This window comes from Haliotis rubra, unplaced genomic scaffold (genome assembly GCF_003918875.1).
Source record: "Haliotis rubra isolate DU_JTF1 unplaced genomic scaffold, ASM391887v1 Scf1014, whole genome shotgun sequence".
NCBI lineage: Eukaryota > Metazoa > Mollusca > Gastropoda > Lepetellida > Haliotidae > Haliotis > Haliotis rubra.
Window position 1 is genome coordinate 89,703 of NW_025764909.1, and position 22,916 is coordinate 112,618.

Genomic DNA, 22,916 nt, shown 5'->3' on the forward strand with positions numbered 1-22,916 from the left:
CTGCTAAATTCCACGCTTCTTACTTGCTCCTGTGTATTTAGCGAGGGCGGCCTTTATGTTTGCACATATGTGGTAGGTGGGGACAAATCTGTGACCGCTGGACGAGCTGCAGCCACGTGCTACGTGTACATGCCACTGCCTACCACCTTAACGCCAATCTCCCTCTGATAGAGACATGTAAACAAGCATATATATGTTGCACTAACTATGGACTAGATTTACAATAGTGCGCCAGTCCGTTTTACCATGCTTATCAGCTGCATGTGCCGTGGGTTGAGCCAGAGATTAATCCCTACTGAAATGAGACACGCAGTGGGTGTTTTGTGTGTCCTCTTGATTGCAGGTATGTAATTTGAAAACTTTAGTGAGTCCTTAATTTGAGCATATTACAGCATGGTACAACGATGAAATGACTGTAGTAGCTACATGTGTATTTACATTACTGAGATCGAAATACATACATCATGTGTTCTAGTTCTCTATCTGTTGTACTGTGTTGTACTGGTGGTACAACAGATATAGAACTAGAACACAACGTTACATTCTACTGGAACAAAGAGCCTACATTATAACGGTCCAACTTATATCTAATCTCACCTGACGGGAAGGCCCACCTCTGACAAACACCTGTTTTACAAGCATATTAGAATCGATTATAATTTATTAAAGTTTTCGTTCGAAATTGTATGAGTAATAACAGATGAACTTTTAATGATATTTGACTTGTTGATGTTGACATTATATATGCAAATTCATTTCCAATGGTGAACCATATTTACAACCATTAAAGTATTTAACAAACCAGATGTATATTTTCAAGTCCAGTTTCTTTCCCTTGATCTGACAATCACTCACGCATCTTTCCTGAAAACGGCATTTGAAAAAACCCCAACACCACCCAACAACAGAAGGTCGTACAAGCAAAATGAATGTATGAATGAAGGCCTTAGCAGCAAAATATATATGAATATATGAATAGGTAAATAGGTGAATGAGTGGGGGTGAATGACTGAATGAATGAATAAGTAATATGAATGAATAAGTAATGTTTGTACTTCTTCCAGGTGCAAACAGTGCCTCCGATCCCTGTCTTTCCTACACGACGCTGGATGGGGGTGTCAGGGACAAAGACGTCATTACTAACCCGTCCCGGGCGTCACTGTGTGACAAGTCACTGGCTCCAGGGTGGTACAGGTTTACCGGTGCCGAGGTCGCCATGGCCAAGGTCGACAAGTTCCACTGCGGCGCCGAGTCAACAATCTGGATGGATGACCAAATCCCGCCAGTCGGCACATCAGCCGACCGGAAGTTCTGCTTCAACAATCTTGGTATCTCGCCAACAGGATGCCTGTGGTCGGAACAGGTCCCTGTGAGGAACTGTGGGAAGTACCTGGTGTATCAGTTCCCCCTCAAGACCATCATGTGTCCCATGGCAATCTGTACAGGTAATTTACACCCCCTTCCCCCTCTGTTATGCCTGTTCTCATGGATCGACGCTCACAATATCAGTCACTAAATTGTTCAGACTTGATTATGTATGCCGTTATACAGCTGGAATACTGCTGGCCGTTTAACAGAAAACAAACAACACTGTGTATACCAAATGATGGATATACCTTTCTAGAAGGATCATGCTAGTTTTAGACATTTCCTGGTTTCTTACAATAACGATTCAGTGTAGGATGCCAAGCCAAAAATTCTAATAAGCACGAACCGTGGATTCGAACCCACGATCAGCTCGAGCTGCCACGACTAAGGGACACAATTCTGTATTTCTCTGAACATGAACCAGCCGTACTCCCTGGTGGTTGCGATTGCGAGTCTGGGGTCCGAACCCCCGACTTGCTGCTGCTGCTACGGGTTAGACACGCAACAGCTAGGCCACCTGTTCTACCAGTATCCTTCTTTAGATAAGTCACTACCTTCACCCAGCACATCTCCCGTATATGTTCCTCACCCAGCACATCTCCCGTATATGTTCCTCACCCAGCACATCTCCCGTATATGTTCCTCACCCAGCACATCTCCCGTATATGTTCCTCACCCAGCACATCTCCCGTATATGTTCCTCACCCAGAACATCTCCCGTATATGTTCCTCACCCAGCACATCTCCCGTATATGTTCCTCACCCGGCACATCTCCCATCCTCACCCAGCACATCGTATATGTTCCTCACCCGGCACATCTCCGTATATGTTCCTCACCCAGCACATCTCCGTATATGTTCCTCACCCAGCACATCTCCCGTATATGTTCCTCCGTATATGTTCCTCCCAGCATCTCCCATGTTCCTCACCCAGCACATCTCCGTATATGTTCCTCACCCAGCACATCTCCCGTATATGTTCCTCACCCAGCACATCTCCCGTATATGTTCCTCACCCAGCACATCTCCCGTATATGTTCCTCACCCAGCACATCTCCCGTATATGTTCCTCACCCAGCACATCTCCCGTATATGTTCCTCACCCAGCACATCTCCCGTATATGTTCCTCACCCAGCACATCTCCCGTATATGTTCCTCACCCAGCACATCTCCCGTATATGTTCCTCACCCAGCACATCTCCCGTATATGTTCCTCACCCAGCACATCTCCCGTATATGTTCCTCACCCAGCACATCTCCGTATATGTTCCTCACCCGGCATCTCCCGTATATGTTCCTCACCCAGCACATCTCCCGTATATGTTCCTCACCCAGCACATCTCCCGTATATGTTCCTCACCCAGCACATCTCCCGTATATGTTCCTCACCCAGCACATCTCCCGTATATGTTCCTCACCCAGCACATCTCCCGTATATGTTCCTCACCCAGCACATCTCCCGTATATGTTCCTCACCCAGCACATCTCCCGTATATGTTCCAGATACTTCAATACAACCATGTCCACAATATCAGGTGTCCCAGTCTGGATTCACACCATGTCAAAGCAAGTATCCATTTTAGTTCTCAAAAGATCTGTTCGCCTTTGTTTCATGAATATTGGTCAAGTTTCTTTTACCAATTCAGGCCACAAGGACGTTGTTCGAAATGCACCTTGTATTACAACCTTGCAGATATCGCTTACCTAAGTGGAAAGGAAGTGAGCTTCTGGCATGGCCTGGTTGTCAGTTAACATCCCCCAGCTGAGAAACCCAGAGACCATATACCGAAGTAAACTTGAATAATGACATGCCTTTTACCAGGATGACAAATTACCAGGAGATACAAAAGTCAGATATGCCAGTTTAAACTCTATGCTCACTTGTACTGTAAATTTAGAGACCTCGAGGCTGATTAGAAAGACGCACTTGACGACCTCCAATAAGGGTGTCCTTCAGATTTTACGCAGACAGGTAGGAGCAGAAGATGAGAAAGAAATGAAATTCAGTACTGTTTGTTCGAAATGAAATGAAATTTGGTATATTTTTATGTAGTGTGGGATGTAAAAAATCCCGCATGCGATGTTTTAGATTTGGTCTTTATTTGGCCTTTGCGTTTGCCCCAAAATAAAAGCGTTTAAGGCTATGTAAACTTAATTTCCCTTAAATCTTTGAACAAATGAAAGAGAAATTCACAGACTCTCAAAACGATGCGTACTGCTCTATAGTTCTCTCAGAATGATGCGTACTGCTCTATAGTTCTCTAGAAATGATGGGTACTGCTCTATAGTTCTCTCAAAATGACGCGTGCTGCTCTATAGTTCTCTCAAAATGAAATGACTCGCGTGCTGCTCTATAGTTCTCTAGAAATGATGCGTACTGCTCTATAGTTCTCGTAATATGACGCGTGCTGCTCTATAGTTCTCTAGAAATGATGCATACTGCTCTATAGTTGTCTAGAAATGATGCGTACTGCTCTATAGTTCTCTAGAAATGATGCGTACTGCTCTATAGTTCTCGAAATATGACGCGTGCTGCTCTATAGTTCTCTAGAAATGATGCATACTGATCTATAGTTCTCTAGAAATGATGCATACTGCTCTATAGTTCTCTAGAAATGATGCGTACTGCTCTATAGTTCTCTAGAAATGACGCGTGCTGCTCCATAGTTCTCTAGAAATGATGCATACTGATCTATAGTTCTCTAGAAATGATGCGTACTGCTCTATAGTTCTCTCAGAATGATACGTACTGCTCTATAGTTCTCTCAAAATGACGCGTGCTGCTCTATAGTTATCTTAAAATGATGCACACTGTTATATAGTTCTCTCAAAATGCTTCTTCTTTGTACTTGCCAGTGTGCGGAATCCATATGAAGACCTGTATTTATCACTGGTTCACCTTTGACCGGACCTATCTTTCATAAGATGTAGATGGTATGAAATGTCGTTCAAACTGTATGAAAATGGTCTGACCTTGACCTGCAAAGGATAATTGGGATGTTTCATTAGTTTCCCAAACAAAATTCTGGAAATGCTAAACCAGCCTTACATTTTGTGAACCTGATTACAGAAATCCCCTGTCCCGCCGGCCAAGTGTCCGCATCTGGGTTCGAACCCTGCAGAGGTAACGTATGTCATACAACCGACACAGAGGTAACAATCACACAAATATGCCGAGCCAGACATTGACAAAAATGCAGTTGTCGACTAAATTGGAGAACGTTACATAAAATAAAATATCAATAAGTAGCCCCAGGGAACGAAATTTGTGACACGCTTCAGAAATTACGTCAATATTTTTGCGTTTATTACTGCGTTAATTAATCGACATTAATCCTTAAATCGCTGTCCTAGTACCTTTGTCTGAAAGTCCAGTCTGAATGTAATTATCCTGCCTAGTAACAGACATGTAGTGACCTCCACCTCTACCTCAGTTGCCTACCCGGAAGTCACGGACAACGTGACCTTGTCCGGCCCTGAGCCGTCCCAGGGCAGTGGTTACAGACAAGCGTGCAGCTTCACGTCATCCGACACGTCCCCGGACGCGAAGTTCAAGGTCACGTGGTCTATGAACGGAGTTCCGGTGGGCACCACGATGGTGACAGGCAGCGCGAGAACGGCGTACTTCGACCTGAATCAGTGGAAGGGACATATCAATAGCAATGTGAGAGAGTATTACGACAAATGGTTTCCCATGTTTTATAATAACAGAATGAATTCAGTTTCACGCCGCTTCTAGCAATATTACAGCGGCGAACACCAGAACTGGGCTTCACACATTTCACCCATGTGGGGAATCGAGCCCGGGTCTTGACGGGCGAACGCTTTAACCACTACACCAAAATACTCGGCGCATATTGTCGCATCGGCAGTTGTGGGGGTCTATGTAACTCGGATCAAAGAAGCGGTACCAACAACTTCTACAGCTTACACACATGCAATTTGACTTACTCAAACTAATGTATGTGTCCACCACAGTTATAACATTTTCACCTAGCTCCTATTTATGTATATATGTCCAGCCTCATATGTGTATACAATATTGTACTAACTACCAACACATGTCACTGTTCTGTCTGTACATGCAACTTGTAATGGAATTAAAAAAGAGATAAAAATGAATAAAAATAACAAACCCTTAAGCTTAGAAACGTAATTAATCTGTGGCGCCGCTTTCAGCTGACCTGTAGCGTCCAGTCCTCCACCGCCAACAGCAACAACTGGAACCCCCACGCCTACACCAGCAACAGCTACTACGGTGGCATCAAGGTCTTACTATACCACTTACGGCTTTACCATCCTTGTGTTACGAATGCTGTAAACCTGGTCATCTCGAACACCGTTAACCTGGTCATCTCGAACACCGTTAACCTGGTCATCTCGAACACCGTTAACCTGGTCATCTCGAACACCGTTAACCTGGTCATCTCGAACACCGTTAACTTGACATCTCATTAACGACGATGCATTTTTGTGGTCTCGAAATCAAAAAGTACAATAAAAGTCCTTATTTCTGTGATATTTTTACCAGAAACAAAGCCGTCTCGTGCAATGTCGATACTGATTTTAAGGGCCCTTTAAACAGGCACTGACGACGTATAAAGTGTATAACTGTATATTATTATTTTATTATTCAATACAAACATCAATCATATTCAATGGCCGAGAAGCAGTCACATGTCAAGTATGAGAATGTCATGGAAGTTTCTTGAGTGCAGCTTTAAACAACATCCCCTCACATTCATTCATCATCAGCTTCTCTTTCAAGATCGAGCCTCATCCTTTGAACATTGTGGAAGGAATTGATAAGGAGATTGAGATCATCTCTACACTCCCCGTCTACTGTCAAGCCATGTCATCACAGATGTCGTGCAGCCTCCACCTGCACGTCATATCACCAGGTTCGTCATTTCAAACAGTTGCATGGGGGCGGTCTGGTAACCCAGTGGTTAAAACTTTCGCATGTCACGCCGAAGGCCCGGGTTCGGTTCCCCACATGGGTACAATGAAGCCAATTTCTGGTGTTCCCGGTTGTGATATTGCTGGAAAATTGCTAAAAGCGGTGTAAAACCAAACTCACTCACTAAAGAGATTCTTGAATCCACAAGTTTCACGTAAATATAAAACATCAGTGCATAAGAACACCTAGTCCTGACCATCTCCAGAAATAGAATCCATCAGGTGTACAGAGCAGAGAGATGACCAATGGATTTCAGTGATAACACCAGGTGTTCGCAAGAAGCGTAAGCATGTCCTGCCCGACCTGTCGCACCTGCCATTCATATTACCCGCTAAGTCAATCCCGTACTTATGATAGCCTTTATTATAAGGACGAGGGGCGGTGTGGTAGCCTAGTGGTAAAAGCGTTCGCTCGTCACGCCCAACACCCTGGTTCGATTCCTCACATGGGTACAATGTGTGAACCCCATTTCTGGTGATGTTCCCCTGCCGTGATATTTCTGGAATATTGCTAAAGGCGGCGTAAAACTAAACTCACTCACTCGCTACGAGGGTGAATGTCTGAGTGACACAGATGACAATGGTTTGTTTGACCTGGAGTCATGTGTATTTGTGTATTCGTGACCAGGCGTGGGAGGTTGGAGATAAAGATGTGTAGAATCATGTCAGTGAAAGTAACAGGTGCTGATAATACACTTGAAAAAAGAGAAATATGGGAATGTCACCAAGCAGGAATTATTAAACTGGAAATGAGGGCACTGTAATTCAAGTGAGGATTCTGGGTCAGAATTGGTACCGCGGAAATATACTAGTCGTAAGAGGCGACCAAACGGATTGTGTGGTCAGTCCCGGTTATGTTTATAGCGTGTCATAGTAAGCCGGTGGATCGCTGCTCCCTATCAATCACTGTATTGTCTGGTCCAGATTATTGCAGGGGCAACCTTTAGCTGGAATAATACTAAATGTGGCTTAAAGCAAAGAAAATGCAAAGTATTCTTGCTCAAAATGCATTTTGTTGTCCATATCTCACTTTGAGTTTGGATAGGGGCTGTAAGAAGTCTATTTTCCATCTTCGGCAGTCAGGGTCTTTTTTCTATGAAAAAATCCATTTCAACAAATCATTTGACACTATATGATAAATGTGTTTTTTAAAGTATTTATTTTAGTGTAATTTGATCTTTAGCATGGACATTGTGTGTCCGCGTGATAATTTTCATATAATATTTATTGATAACATTATAATATACAGAGTTAAACATATTATGCTTGGGTGCCTGGAGTTCAGTAGGATTTATGGAGTGAGTGAGTGTTTTTTAAGCAATATTCCACTAATATGACGGCGGGGGACACCAGAAATGGGCTTCACACATTGTACCCATGTGGGGAATCGAATCCGGGTCTTCGGCGTGACGAGCGAACGCTTTAACCTCTAGGCTATCCCATCGCCCGAGGAGTAATAGAGGTATAGCCAACTGTGTCGCCTTTTGTGAACAAAGAATATATGTTATGTCAAAGAATAAAAACAAAACATGCTTGCAAACGTGCACTCATACATATTCCAGTTATATCATAACTGTTTGTACATTGTCAAGTCTGGGCCAGTTAAATCAGTGTATGCAGTGACCCGTCGCTGGGGTTCAAACACACGCTAGTCTGACCGCCCATTCCTCTCTATGTTGGCTCTTACGACACGGAGTGCGAACCTGCCTTTCTACCCCTTATTACCAATAGGGTGAATGCAAACAATTATTATTATATGTTTATTATATAAAAATACATCACGAGAGGATTTTATTAGTCCAGGCTATCGAACATGTACTGAGGGGAAAAAATAAGAGAACATCACTTCATGGCAGGGTTCCGTTATTTATTCTCAGATTTCCTCCCACAGCGCTATTCACAGCTGGTGATGAAATCTGGAAAATATTAAAGGAGAACTTAAATTTTCCTGAGTTCCTTTGTTTCTCTCAGTATATTGTTTACGAATCCGCCGATTGAAACGCGTTGGAGGTATTCTTTTAGCATGTGTTGTTTCTAATTTAAAAAATACAGTCAAGTGCGATTAAATCCTATTAAATGCAGCACTGTACACCTCCTCCCTACAGAACTGTTCACGGTGAGTAGCTGTGACCTATCCCTTACCCCCACCGACTGGAACCCCTCCACCCACGAGGCGAGACTGACCCTGGAAGTAGCTACAAAGCTGGACCCCGCCATTAAGGCCAACTCTCAGACCACCTTGTCTCTCGAGATAATACCGGATGTATTCTCTGGCCTGGACGTGTGGAAGAACGCGACCGTCTCACCAATACAGGTTCGTTATGTACCTTCTGTATAGGTCACCCCCATGATATGACGAACTACCAACTCCTGATATGGCGAATCATTAATTCCTGATATGACTTACTGCCATGATATGACGAACCACTAACTCTTGAAATGACGAACTACCAACTCCTAATATGGCAAATCATTAACTCCTGATATGACGAACTACCAACTCCTAATATGGCAAATCACCAACTCCTGATATGACGAACTGTTAACTACTGATATGACAAATCACCAACTCCTAATATGGCAAATGACACAACTCCTGATATGACGAACTGTCATCTGATATGACGAACCACCATCTCCTGATATGGCTAAAACCAACAACATCCGAAACCAAGAACTGTCATCTCCTGATATGACGAACTGACAACTCTTGAAATGATGAACTACCAAGTGATACGGCTAAGACAAACAACATCCGAAATCACGAACTTACAACTCCTGATATGACGAACTGTCAACGGCGGAGATGTGGAACTGACAATTCGGTGAACGACCGTCGTTGTGTACGGTGTACTGACGTCCTTGTTTGAAGAAATGTCAGATCCCGACAGAATGAACAGCGACTTGATCCCGACTTAACGAACTAGTCCTGACTCAATTATTTACAGAATGCTATTTATATAGCTTGAAAATAGCGTGGCGTTAAGCATCCTATTAAGAAAATTACACCAACATTAATGCACCATAGATATTTAGGATTCGAAGAAATAAGCAATGGTTTGTCTGGTCCTAACTCAATTATGTATATGCCGACGCCAAAGTGCTTGTATATTTTGTGTAAACAAACCATTGATACCATTATAGACTTGCTCTGGGTGTTCGTTAGCATCATACCCATGTTTGCAAAATTACTCCCATACAATAGCACCCTCCACGTGCAAGAACCCTGAAGGTCCGGGTTACAATTGATCTTCAGTAACCCATGCTTGTTATGAGGCGACTAACGGGATCGGGTGGTCACGCTCGCTGACTTGGTTGACACATGTCATCGTATCCCAACTGTGTAGATCGATGCTCGTTGATCACTGGGTTGTCTGGTCCAGACTCGATTATTTACAGACCGCCGCCATATAGCTGGAATATTGCTGAGTGCGGCGTTAAACAACAACTAAATCAAACCAAACCCTCCAGGTGCAATACCCACTAACCATGCCAGATGAATCATGTGAAAGAATTCCGATGTTCCTTAACATCCTGTGAGTGGGATATATCCAGAGCAGAGAGATGTTCATATCACACGCACTTTTAACTCTACAGGTGTCGGTGACAGATACGCAGTTCAAGATATGCACCTCTGTCGGCGATCCCCACTTCCTACAGTCGTTCAACCCTGCAATTCAAGGGTAAGTATTCTAACGGCAGATTTGTCAGTTTCACAATTTAGGTTGAATTATCAACACCTACATTCCAAACACTTACATACATTCTCTCGAGCAGGACTGGAATACCCACGGGTTGCCATACAATTCAGCTGACGTGATGCATAGTATATATATATTACATTCGAAATAATATGCTACTCAAAGAAGTTAAGGTACGCCCAAATTATGGAGCTCATCTGTCATATTACTAGAGCTCCTCTGTCATATTACTAGAGCTCATCTGTCATATTACTAGAGCTCATCTGTCATATTACTGGAGCTCATCTGTCATATTACTAGAGCTCATCTGTCATATTACTAGAGCTCATCTGTCATATTACTAGAGCTCATCTGTCATATTACTGGAGCTCATCTGTCATATTACTGGAGCTCATCTGTCATATTACTAGAGCTCATCTGTCATATTACTGGAGCTCATCTGTCATATTAGAGCTCATCTGTCATATTACTGGAGCTCATCTGTCATATTACTGGAGCTCATCTGTCATATTACTGGAGCTCATCTGTCATATTACTAGAGCTCATCTGTCATATTACTGGAGCTCATCTGTCATATTACTGGAGCTCATCTGTCATATTACTGGAGCTCATCTGTCATATACTTCATCTGTCTACTAGAGCTCATCTGTCATATTACTAGAGCTCATCTGTCATATTACTAGAGAGCTCATCTGTCATATTACTAGAGCTCATCTGTCATATTACTGGAGCTCATCTGTCATATTACTAGAGCTCATCTGTCATATTACTGGAGCTCATCTGTCATATTACTGGAGCTCATCTGTCATATTACTGGAGCTCATCTGTCATATTACTAGGAGCTCATCTGTCATATTACTGGAGCTCATCTGTCATATTACTGGAGCTCATCTGTCATATTACTGGAGCTCATCTGTCATATTACTGGAGCTCATCTGTCATATTACTGGAGCTCATCTGTCATATTACTGGAGCTCATCTGTCATATTACTGGAGCTCATCTGTCATATTACTGGAGCTCATCTGTCATATTACTAGAGCTCATCTGTCATATTACTGGAGCTCATCTGTCATATTACTAGAGCTCAGCTCATCTGTCATATTACTGGAGCTCATCTGTCATATTACTAGAGTTCTGTCATATTACTAGAGCTCATCTGTCATATTACTAGAGCTCATCTGTCATATTACTGGAGCTCATCTGTCATATTACTGGAGCTCATCTGTCATATTACTAGAGCTCATCTGTCATATTACTAGAGCTCATCTGTCATATTACTAGAGCTCATCTGTCATATTACTGGAGCTCATCTGTCATATTACTAGAGCTCATCTGTCATATTACTGGAGCTCATCTGTCATATTACTGGAGCTCATCTGTCATATTACTGGAGCTCATCTGTCATATTACTGGAGCTCATCTGTCATATTACTAGAGCTCATCTGTCATATTACTAGAGCTCATCTGTCATATTACTAGAGCTCATCTGTCATATTACTAGAGCTCATCTGTCATATTACTGGAGCTCATCTGTCATACTGGAGTTCATCTGTCAGATTACTAGAGCTCATCTGTCATATTACTAGAGTTGATATGTGGTCCGTGACAGATTAGTTATAGCCCTATTACAGGATTGGACTGTCCTTTGAACAGTATACACAGAAGCTATACTGTTTTAGGTTCTACAGCCTGTACCATATCGGACACTTCAACTTGGCCGGAGACCGCAGAGCACCGATAGCGGTAACCAGTTGAGGCATTTTAACTTATGGTCATTGGAATTTTTTAAAGGGTTATTTTAGCAGTCACTAATTATTTTGTCTATTTTTGACTGATCTGCTGTTCTAAACATCGTTAATCATGGTCTAGAATAATTTGTGTCGAAGCGAATTAATCTTTGATTTCCGAAAATATGTAATATTGTTGTTATAGGTTCAGATAGAGACGAACCTCTGGCACCCGACACACCTCCCAGTCATCACAGCTATAGCAGTACAGACAGGCACTGAAACGACCATTATCGACACCGACGGGGGCAGCACGAACCCCACCGTCATCAGTAACAAACGACCGACATCGCACACACTGCAACGTTGTGGGACCAATGAGTACCAGGTAGTTTGTAGTCTATACTCATCCTCGGCAGTCAGGGGCTCTTTCTTGCACATCACCCATGGCTCAACATGTAAATTCCGTTTAACTATCACTCGTATTACTCTCTACTAGAACAACTTTGAAAGTAAAGAATACGCTTCTGGAAATGTACTGCGGAAGATAAACACGCTGTGGGTGCTCATGCGACATTGAGAAAACGAACTTGAATCATCACTGTGACAAGCGGACGCTTTAACCACAGGGTAACCCTGCCGTCTCCTGTTTTACTGGAGGTGAATTGGACATGGATTATTGCACATGTTCAGCGACGTGCATACACGTTTGTGTGTTTGTGTGTGCGTGCGCGTGTGCGCATTTATGCGTGCCTGTGTGTATGTCCACATTCTTTTACTCGTTTCCATATTGTTTAATGCTACTCTCAGCAATATTCCATCTATGTGGCAGCGGTCTGTAAATTATCGAGTCTGGACCAGACAATCCACAGATCAACATCGTGAGCATGTGTCAACCTCTTAACTCTTGAACAAGTCCTTGTTTGTCATTCTACCCGTAAAGGTCCGGGTTAGAACTGATCTTCAGTAACCCATGCTTGTCGTAAGCGGCGACTAACGGGATCGGGTGGTCAGGCTGCTGACATGGTTGACACATGTCATCGTATCCTAATTGCGAAGATCGATGCTCATGCTGCTGATCACTGGATTATCTGGTCCAGACACGATTGTTTACAGACCGCCGCCATATAGCTGGAATATTGCTGAGCGCGGCGTAAAACTAAAGTCACTCACTCACTCACTCACTCACGTATGTCATTCTGTTCCTTGTTTCATAAATCCAATACTACCTCAATCATGTTAATTGTAGATCTACACCCCCATGGGGCACAGGATCAACGTCTACCATCAGTATGACAAAGGCCACTACCTGGACGTGAAGCTCACCTTCCCCTCCGGCATTGTCTCCCTCACCGACATGGTCAACAAAACCGACATCTACCACGAAACGTGTAACATAGACACGACTACTAACGGCATGAAGACCTTGACGATCACAGGAGAGTTTAACGGCAATGTTATTGACCTATTTAGGTGAGGGGTGGGTGGGGGGAATGGTTTTGACATCGCTCTCGATTTCATAAACACCGATTTAAAAGTATTGGATCTTGGACCAAAGGGATCAAACATTGCCAGGGAGTGTAGCTGTGTCCTGTATGCGTACCAGGCACATGCGATAGTGATCCAAATCACAGATCAGCCACGATTATGTCTATTGTTTTTTCAGCAACATATCCGTCCACGTGGTCGTAACCCAAGTGGTAAACATATGAGACATGTATAACTTCGAACCCATGAAATACACAATGCCATTTTAGAAAGTGGTCAAATGTAACATATGTTATATTTGGGATTACACTTTCTTAGTAAAGTACAGATTCTAGTACTTTTGTGGGTTGAGTCCCATCCGGGATTCGAACCCACACCCTCAGAGTCAGGCACCTAATCGCCAGCACACGAAGTCAGACGCCTAGACCGCTCAGCCACCGCGGCTTATGTTTATGGAAGCCGCGGTGGATGAGCGGTCTAGGCGTCAGACTAAGTACTAGAATATGTACTTTACTAAGAAAGTGTAATCCCAAATATAACATATGTAACTTCGAACCCGTGAAGATCCAGGTTAGAATTGATCTTCAGTAACCCATGCTTGTCGTAAAAGGCGACCAACGGGATCAGGTGGTCAGGCTTGCTGACTTGGTTGACACATGTCATCGTATCCCACTTGTGTAGATCGATGCTCATGATGTTGATTACTGGATTGTTTGGTCCAGACTCGATTATTTACAGACCGCCGCCATATAGCTGGAATATTATGGAGTGCGGCGTTAAACAACAAACCAACTACAGCCCGTTTGGCTCAAAAGTGGACCCATGAATTGCAATCTAACTCAAAACTAATAAACATAAAATGCTCAATGAAACGCTGATCATAATCAAAACATCAGACCAACTCTGTGGTTTTTTTTGCAGAATATATGTCCTAAAAGTTGTTTAACAAACTATCATTAAAATATTGACACAGTTCACTATTTGTTAACTGTAACCAAGCAGCTTAGAGCTTTCCTGTAACTGTAACACTGTTGAAATTAGTGTAAAGCGAATTGACTCGCTCACAAATGACTTGCCTTGGGCAGACATACAAAGAAAAGCACCTGTTTGGGTTATATTCTCCCAGGGTGAACCCAGACAGTGACTTGTTCCACGGTAAAGACGTACACACGACGAAGATAGCGCCCCAGATCTACTGCTCCTGCCCACCCCGTAAGCCAGGACACGTGGTTGAGGTTCTGTGTCAACGAGGCTTGAAAGTCAGCGACCCTTTCATTGATGTGAGACGGTTATATATTCTTATATATATCCTAATGAAATAACTCGACAGTGTGTAGAGGCCTTTAGTGTGTGTGAGCGAGTACGATTCCAGTGTGTGAGCGATCATATTAGACTGTAATGTTTGCACGTGTGCGTGTGTGCATAGAAGTATGGATTATATAAGACTGTCAGTTAGTCTATTTATTGTTACACACCTTTCAAGCAATAGTCCAGCAATAAGACGCCGGCAAACAAAGCAGGGATTGACATCATGAGCATCGATCAATGTAAATGAGATACGGTGCCATGCATCTACCATGTCAGTTTGTTACCCCGATCCAGTCTGTTAGCTCTTACGACAAGCATGGGCTGCTGAAGACTTATTCTAACTCGGGGAATTGTCAAATTACTATTAATTTACTATTAATGCAACTTTGGATATATTTTCAAACACGAGCAAGTGAACAATAACGTAAGGCCACTAACGGGGTCGGGTAGTCGGGCTCAATGGCTGGTGGATGCGCGTCATCGTATCCCTGTTAGTAGCTCGATGCTGATGGTGTCATACAATAACCAACCAACCAAACATCCAACAAAACCCCGCCTGCACGTCTCGGACTATGCCGACTAAATCCGACTGCAATCTATGTAGTAGTGTACGTGATACTCGATGGTGTTTCAGAGGCCGACGTGTAAGGAGTTCATGCCGAAGACAATAACCGCTCCTCCAGCACAGAATCCAGCAATTACAACAACTTTCAAAGGTAATATTTAACAAAGTGAAACTAAACACCCACAAAAGCGCCAAACCACGTCACTTCGGGCTCTGCTTTTCCAAAATACTGAACTATCGTCTGTAACATATTCCGCCGTTTTCCATTTCTGTTCATTGCTGACAATGATCGTAACCTACATGCATATCCTTTCTGACTGGGGGCAGTGGGGTAGCCTACTGGTTAAAGCGTTAGCTCGTTCGATTCTAGGTTCGATTCCCCAGATGGGTACAATGTGTGAAGCCCATTTCTGGTGTCCCCCGCTGTGATATTGCTGGAATATCGCTAAAAGCGGCGTAAAACTAAACTCACTCACTCACGTTCTGACTGACAAAGTTTCACTTAATTAGAGGTAGTCATCGAGCGCTCATCCCAAACTACTTGATCCTAATACGAGATTTAACATTAGAGTAATGTTTTTATTGTCAGGTTAGTGTTCTAAACAGTAGTTAAACAAAATAACGAAGTACCAGAGTCTCATTAAAATCATATCTTCTGCTTCTGCTGCGTCACGATCTGAGGACGAAATCAGGAGGTCGCATCTGGGCAAACCGTGTAACTGCCCGTTCTAAATAAAGGATGCTTGGGTTCTGGTACTTTGACTACAATAGTATACTTTCAGATGTAATACGTGGGTATATAACAGGCACTATATATTTCTTGTATAGATTTTGGTGCAATGAATATTTTCGTGCGTCCGTCGTGACGGAAAATATACTTTTTCTGCGCACATTCATTGTTTGTGCGCTCTCAGTTCTGCAAATGTCAGTTTCTTTTCGTTTTCATGTACGAAAATGTCGTGAGAACTTTAAAGCAGATAGGTATCATATAGGAGAGAAAAAGATCTCAGTTGAAATTGCTCCAAACTGATGGTCACGCAGGGATAGAAACTTTTGTTCTCTTAACCAAACGTATTTCAGGACTGTACCTGTGCCATATCTCAACGTGATGCCCTTCTTGCAGAATACCAGCCTTTGCCGCATCCCTGGCCCACCGCGACTGGAGTCACAGAGGTCAAGGCCAGGGCAACCTGTTATGAGGCCATTGTCAACTTTACCTCGACAGAGTGCGGGTCTCATATAACAGTCAACGTCGCCGACTTCGTCAGCAGCTGTGTGGATGATGTCCAGGTACGCGACACAACAACATCGAACAACAGGAACAGGCTGTTTCTAGAACGGGTAGTTGCGGTATAGTTGGTTGGTTAACGCCGCACTAGCAATGTTCCAGCTATATGGCGGCGGTTTGTATATAATCGAGTCTGGACCAGACAATGTCACAATCCCGTGAACAACATCATGAACGTCGTTCTACACAATTGGGATACGATGACATGTGTCAACTAAGTCATCGAGTCTGACCACCCGATCCCGTTAGTCGCCTCTTACGACAAGCATGGGTTACTGAAGATCAATTCTACCCCTGATCTTCACGGCTCAGCAGTGAATGGGTAAACGGTAGGATGAGATGATAATGTGACCGTTAACCCTGTAGGTTAACCAAAGGTAGCTGGATTTGTATACTCCTTATGGAGCTGAGAATGAAAATAAGTTACGGTAACCAGGTCTGTGGTGTGACCCTTGAAGATCCCAAAACGTAGTTATAGTCACCACCTCTGAAGATCCAGACCCATACTTTAACATAGACTTACGACTGTCGTGGCGTTACGATCGCTTTGATGAACGGGTCCCTGGATCTTCAGAGGTGGTGACTACGAGGAACGGGGCTCAGGTTATAATTGTTCTTCAGCAACCAAAATTAACGGAAGAGGTGGCTAACGGGTGGTCAGGCGTGCTACCAGTTTAGTGTGATTGATGCTCATGATGTCAGTCACTGTGTTGTTCAAGACTTGATGATTCACAAACCGCCGCCATACAGCATCAATAATGCTGAGTGTGACGTTAAACAACAAACAATCAACCTCCGTGGTGTAGTGATTAGAACGTCTCTCCAGCGACCGTCGCAACGAAAGACGTTAACAGGGGGTACTTGTTTTTACCCTGCCTGGAGCAGGTCGTCAAGCAAAGTTTGGTCGGCCCTGAGTCAGTATGCCGCATCTGCATTGGGTATAGCCTCGTTGGAGTCTACCAATCTGGGATTTTGTTGCACCAGCAAAGAGGCTGTTGCAGTAATCTAGTCTTGTCATTTGAGTTCAACTCAGGAAGCCAGTTGTATGAAACTCCATGACTTGAACTCTGTCATATTTCAGTTGGATTTGGTTTGAAGCCAGACCTTTGTGTATAGTGTGAAAAGGACAGGGCCGGTTAGATGAAAACTTGCAAGCCTGACATGTTATTGTCAACACTGGAGTCTCAAGTCATTAACACACGGACAAGAGCTGTCTCAGTAAAACTTACCTGCCCACAGATAAAATATCTTACAGGACGATAATTCTTGGGTTCATCTGGATCAGATTTGATTTCTTCAGAAGAGGTTTCACTATCGCTTAGGTAGATTGGGAATTACATGTCTGTGTTTATCAATTTTAACCCCAACGTCGGGCAGGTAAGATTTGACAATCTAGCAGTCCGTGTTGAAAATAACCCGTCCCGGGCGGTCGGGTAGGCAGGTATTTCGAACGCTGGTTAAGCTGAATAAACCAAATCCCGACAATCCCAATGTTTGCAGGCTTCCGGTGGGCTCAGCTACGTGGCGTCTGCAGTCCAGGCGTTCCAGTCTAAATGCGAGACCGACATCCTCAGCAACCCGAAGAACTACATAGTTACATCGACCGGACAGCTTCAAGTACCGGAAGTCATAACTCGCCAGTGCCCTAACTTATGCAGTATGCACGGGTCATGCGTGAAAGGTGTTTGTCAGTGCGAGACTGGATGGGGATGGACCGACTGCTCTGTTAAAACGGGGGAACCTTTTGCTATCACTGGTATAACGGGGTGAGTAGAACGCTATTACTTGCTGCATCATCAACGAAAATGTTAAAGGTAACGCGGTATTATATATTTAGGTACCATTATGATCATAAATATGCAAAAACAACAGTTACTGCTTATCATACATGGGTGGAGCAGTAGCCTTAGTGCTGGGTTGCCTCCCTTAGCCGTTCCACGGCCCACGGCTTATCATGAGTTCTGTTCTTATGCCCTCACTGGTTTTGCTATATGATTTGTTTATATTCTAGTTATGGTATATGGTCAAGTCACTGTAAACTTGCATGGCTTACATAACTTCCACTTTCCTCCAAAGCTGAAGTAGCAGACTGTGTTAAAAAGCGTGACATCCAATCCGTTCACTCACTCACTCATTCACACCCCACCCACTCACTCCTCACTAACTCAATGATCTGTCAATTGAGCTAACTTATGAGTTTAGCCTTCGCGGGAATACTGTCAAAAGTTACCAAAGCTAAAACCATATTCTCCGTGACTGGTTATCTTAAAAATACAAATGTGTATTTTTTTCTATTATTCTACTCGCACTCTGTTAATAGCATTGTTACACCCAACTTACTCACACATTTATTCACATGAAGATTTCAGCATTTAACCTGCATGTTAAGCCTGTTAGCGAGATACCTCAAGGATCATTCACTGGATTTTCTTCATATTTGACATCAAGCTTTATCTGGGGAAGGCGCTGGGCCCAGTCGATTTTGGTGACCTTCACGTAATTTTCAAGGTCACTTTTAAGATTTCAGCATGTTAACCTGCATGTTAAGAATTATCAGCGACCTTCACTTTCATTACTTTTCAAGTTTAATTTCATAATTTGCGGCTGGGGATTATGACAATGCTTGTTATATATGGCCTAATCATCATAGTACTTCCTGACATCCTGGTCGTCTCCCTTCCAGCGGGGTTCGATGTGACACGTCGGTGTCCAGCGACTGTTTCAGCCCCACCCTGACTGTCAGTAACCTTGGTTACATAAATTTCTGCGTGGTGACACCTGCATCTGTAAGTATCCATTGTCAGATAATGCGGTTGTTTTATTGTTATGCTCTCTTTATAAAGGGGTTTGAGTAAGCTAGCGGTAACAGCCTTTGCTCGTCTCGCTGAATAGCAGGGTTCCATTTTCCTCGTATTCATGAATATAATGGATAGATAGATAATTATTTATTAGAGTCTCGCCTCAAAGCATATAACATATTTATAAGCGCATAAATTACATAAAAACCCATGAGCAACTCAATTTGGAGTTATGAGAGACTTTAAAAGCATAAAATGTACCAGAGCTACAGATAACTGTTTGGGTCATTGAGTTATGTATCCTAATTTTCCTTTGAGTAACTAAATAATTTGTACTCACCTCACTCAAACTCAATTGGGTATTTTGCCATTTTCCATTAATTTTAAAAATATAATAAAGTATAAATGTTAGTGTTTTTTACTTATATTTCATCTCTAATATGAGAAACGATGAGAAAGATTGCAAGTTGTCAAGTTCATGTTCTGAAATAGAACCTCTCAATATACCTCAGTTATTTTATCTATCCATCGGTACTCAAGCTAAGATTTGACATTTTCGTGTGTACACATGTGAGATCACATTTATTGAGTATTTACCAAAATTCAAGCGTACTTGTACGCAATAGACTTAACAGGAATTGAGTTTTCACATAAACATTTACGCAGATACGCAACTTATCTGTACCTGTATCTGTATCTGAATATACATATATACACAATATACAAAAATACAGAAACATAGCTATTTGTATAAAATATTACTACGAATATCTAAAATGGTATTGCAGGATTTGGCACTTAATAGAGCACATTCATTATTAGATAAAATAAACCGGATCTTATCACAGTCATTAGCTGACTAAAAGCTGGCCATAGGAAATTACATTTATCAAATAAAACTTGTCTTACTTCATTGTAAAGTGGACAATGTAACAGAACATGGCGTTCGTCTTCAATAAAATCAGTAAAATCACTCTTTCGTTCAAGGGGACCTTTTGATATATAATGTGTTTGTCTCTGGGGATAATACTAGGATATCGCGGTATTTGCACACTCTTCATAGATTTTCAAAGTACATAGTGTTATCTTCATGTGCTCCATATTCAAATCTTGACATATCCTTATTTTACTCTTAGAAAAATCAAAATCTGTTGTTAATATTTTTGTCAACCCAACCAACCTCATAAGAGATTGAGGTTATTCGCAATAAAACCAACGATCTTTCGCGAAAATATATCTTTCCATTCATGTTTAGGAGATTCAAGTGTGCATACTTTCATTTTCCACCCAAAACGTATTGGACCAATCTTGTCAAGCAGGATAACAATTCGTAATTAGAATATAGAAATATCAAATGCACTGAAGTGAGTTATCATTAGTGTCCAAAATTTTCTATTTGTACGGTCGGAGCAAATACTGACAACAATAATAACAAACCCATATACTTAATGTTGCAGTATGAACAAGGCAGGCCCAGCAAACCCCATACACCCTATACAGGGACCTACAGCCGGGAAAACGCCTTCGGCCTCACGTGTAATATGAAACCCACACCAGGCATAACAGGTGCGTAGAACCCCCGATATTGAAGTCTGTCTTACTTTCAACTTCGTTTTTTCAGGATTCGATGATCGAGTGAGTTTAGTTTAAGGCGACACCCGCAATATTCCAGATGTATGGCGGCGGTCTGTAAATAATCGAGTCTGGACCAGACAATGCAATAATCAACAGCATGAACATGGACCTATCTAGTCCAGCATATAACTAGACGACTTTGCACTATACCAAGGTGTGCTCGATGTAGGCCTTGGCTGGAATACGAGTTTATTCATATGAACTAGGACCTATCCAATTAGGATACCCAAATGACACGTGTCAACCAGGTCAGCAAGCCTGACCACCCGATCCCGTTAGTCTTCTCCTACGACAAGCATGGGTTACTGAAGATCAATTCTATCCCGTATGCTCACGGGTCGGTTTCGCAAAGAATCTTGAAGCATCACTTCCGGTTTCCCGGCCCATTAAGCTGACAGCCTGTTGACATAACTAGAACACTGTTCAGAATGGCGTTAAAGACCCTCACCCCACCTCGTTAAAGACAGCGCATAAGTCTATTTCTATCCATCCGAACCAATCAAGTCTTTTGAAAGCGCAGTAACATTCTCATAATTATGGAATTTAGTAACACAGCATTGAATACCTGGCCATCCGTACTGTTTGTTTCTCATCTCCAACCTCCTCAAATTGGAAGAGACCTTTCGGGCGGACAGAAAGTCATTAAATACATGCATATACGACGTAGATCACATTAGGGGATATATTTCAAAAGCGGAAATTAAAATATATGATGGCTTTCATTATTTCAAGTCTGGATGAAAATTCAGGGCGGGTGTGAGAAACAAGTATGGACAGCCTACATAGTTTGAAATTGGATAGGAAGAGTCTGGGGCCGGGGCTGGGTGATGAGGATGCGGACAAAGATGTGACATGCATCAGGGGTAGGAATATGATGTTAATAATAACTATTACAATACAACAAACTGCATTAAAAAATGATGCGCAACGTACATGACGAAAGAGTAAAAAAATAATAAAGATCAGCTGTTCGATTGGCATTTCTGAAGTCGGTGAGTAACACATGCAAGATTTATGAATGACCTTTCAGTTCTTTATACCGCTGTTGTAAGCAAGAGCGCTTGTGAACGGTACTAGGATCAGGCATTACATCATAATAGAATAAAGAAGTTGTAACTTGCCTTTTTGCAGTGTGTAATATGGAAATACTGTTCCGACCGGTGTTCTATCCTGCTCTCACTCTCTCGACCTAAATCGAAGCTCTCCGATCGGTCCTGTACTTCGTGACAATTACAGATCTTGCACAAATTAATGCCATGATGTACATTTCAGCCCAATCCTACACGATCAATCTGCTCACTCAGTCCAACGTCGGTGGAAACTCCATCACCTACGTCATCTACAACGGCAACTGTCAGATGTGTGATGAGCACTTCACCTGCTACCGGAGGGTAGGTCTATGTCAGTCGACACCACCCACCCCAGGGGACCCGGGCTAGCAAACTACCCATCACTACTGCTTGCCGTAAGGGGAGAGTATGAGGCAGACAGGTCGGTCAGGCTAGGGGCCGTGACTGATAGTGTGCACTCCGGCTACATGATACTTTGCTCTTAATATCAACCCAAGGTTTACCTGGCAAGACTCGATTCTCATGATTCGTGATAAGATTAATGCTAAATTCGGCGACATCCTCATCTCTCTCACACGCACGGGAGCACGCACATACACCACATTAATCGGGATTTGCAAACGTAACGCTGTTACGACTCTATCTGACCTGTAAAATAACATATATTGAAATTGAATTCTAAAAACCGTTAAAGACCTCCTCAAACAATCCGTCTATTTGCAGGCTGATGCGTGCCTTATCAAAGGTCACTGCTACAAGGCTGGCGAAACCGTTGAGATTGGTCAGCAGACATACACATGTAATCCTAAGTCGAATCTGGACGGGTGGACGCTCTTTCCCTCGGGTTCCGCGACACAACAAAACAGCACCTGTGTCTGCCAAGCGCCTGTGTAGGGACATTGCCGTTTTTTTGCAGATTATATATATTTCTGTAACAATAAACGATAAATACACTTGATCATCTGTCTTATGAATCTCTGCCTGAAGTACGTATACCGACGTCCAAG

The 22,916-nt window shown here is 42.8% G+C and overlaps 1 protein-coding gene across 1 annotated transcript; it reads left to right on the forward strand.

Annotated features, from left to right (window-relative positions):
• The first annotated feature begins 208 nt into the window (after window positions 1-208).
• Window positions 209-22,867, forward strand: LOC124269478. The gene is made up of 20 exons (XM_046704484.1): window positions 209-343; window positions 1,065-1,445; window positions 2,873-2,935; window positions 4,440-4,493; window positions 4,804-5,033; window positions 5,549-5,638; window positions 6,138-6,270; window positions 8,434-8,642; window positions 9,926-10,011; window positions 11,710-11,773; window positions 11,963-12,145; window positions 13,007-13,230; window positions 14,372-14,525; window positions 15,188-15,269; window positions 16,242-16,408; window positions 17,907-18,172; window positions 19,090-19,192; window positions 20,662-20,770; window positions 22,112-22,230; window positions 22,633-22,867. Exons 1-20 carry the CDS (start codon window positions 247-249, stop codon window positions 22,801-22,803), a joined length of 2,985 nt encoding a protein of 994 aa, XP_046560440.1. The 5' UTR covers window positions 209-246; the 3' UTR covers window positions 22,804-22,867.
• The last annotated feature ends 49 nt before the right edge of the window (window positions 22,868-22,916 follow it).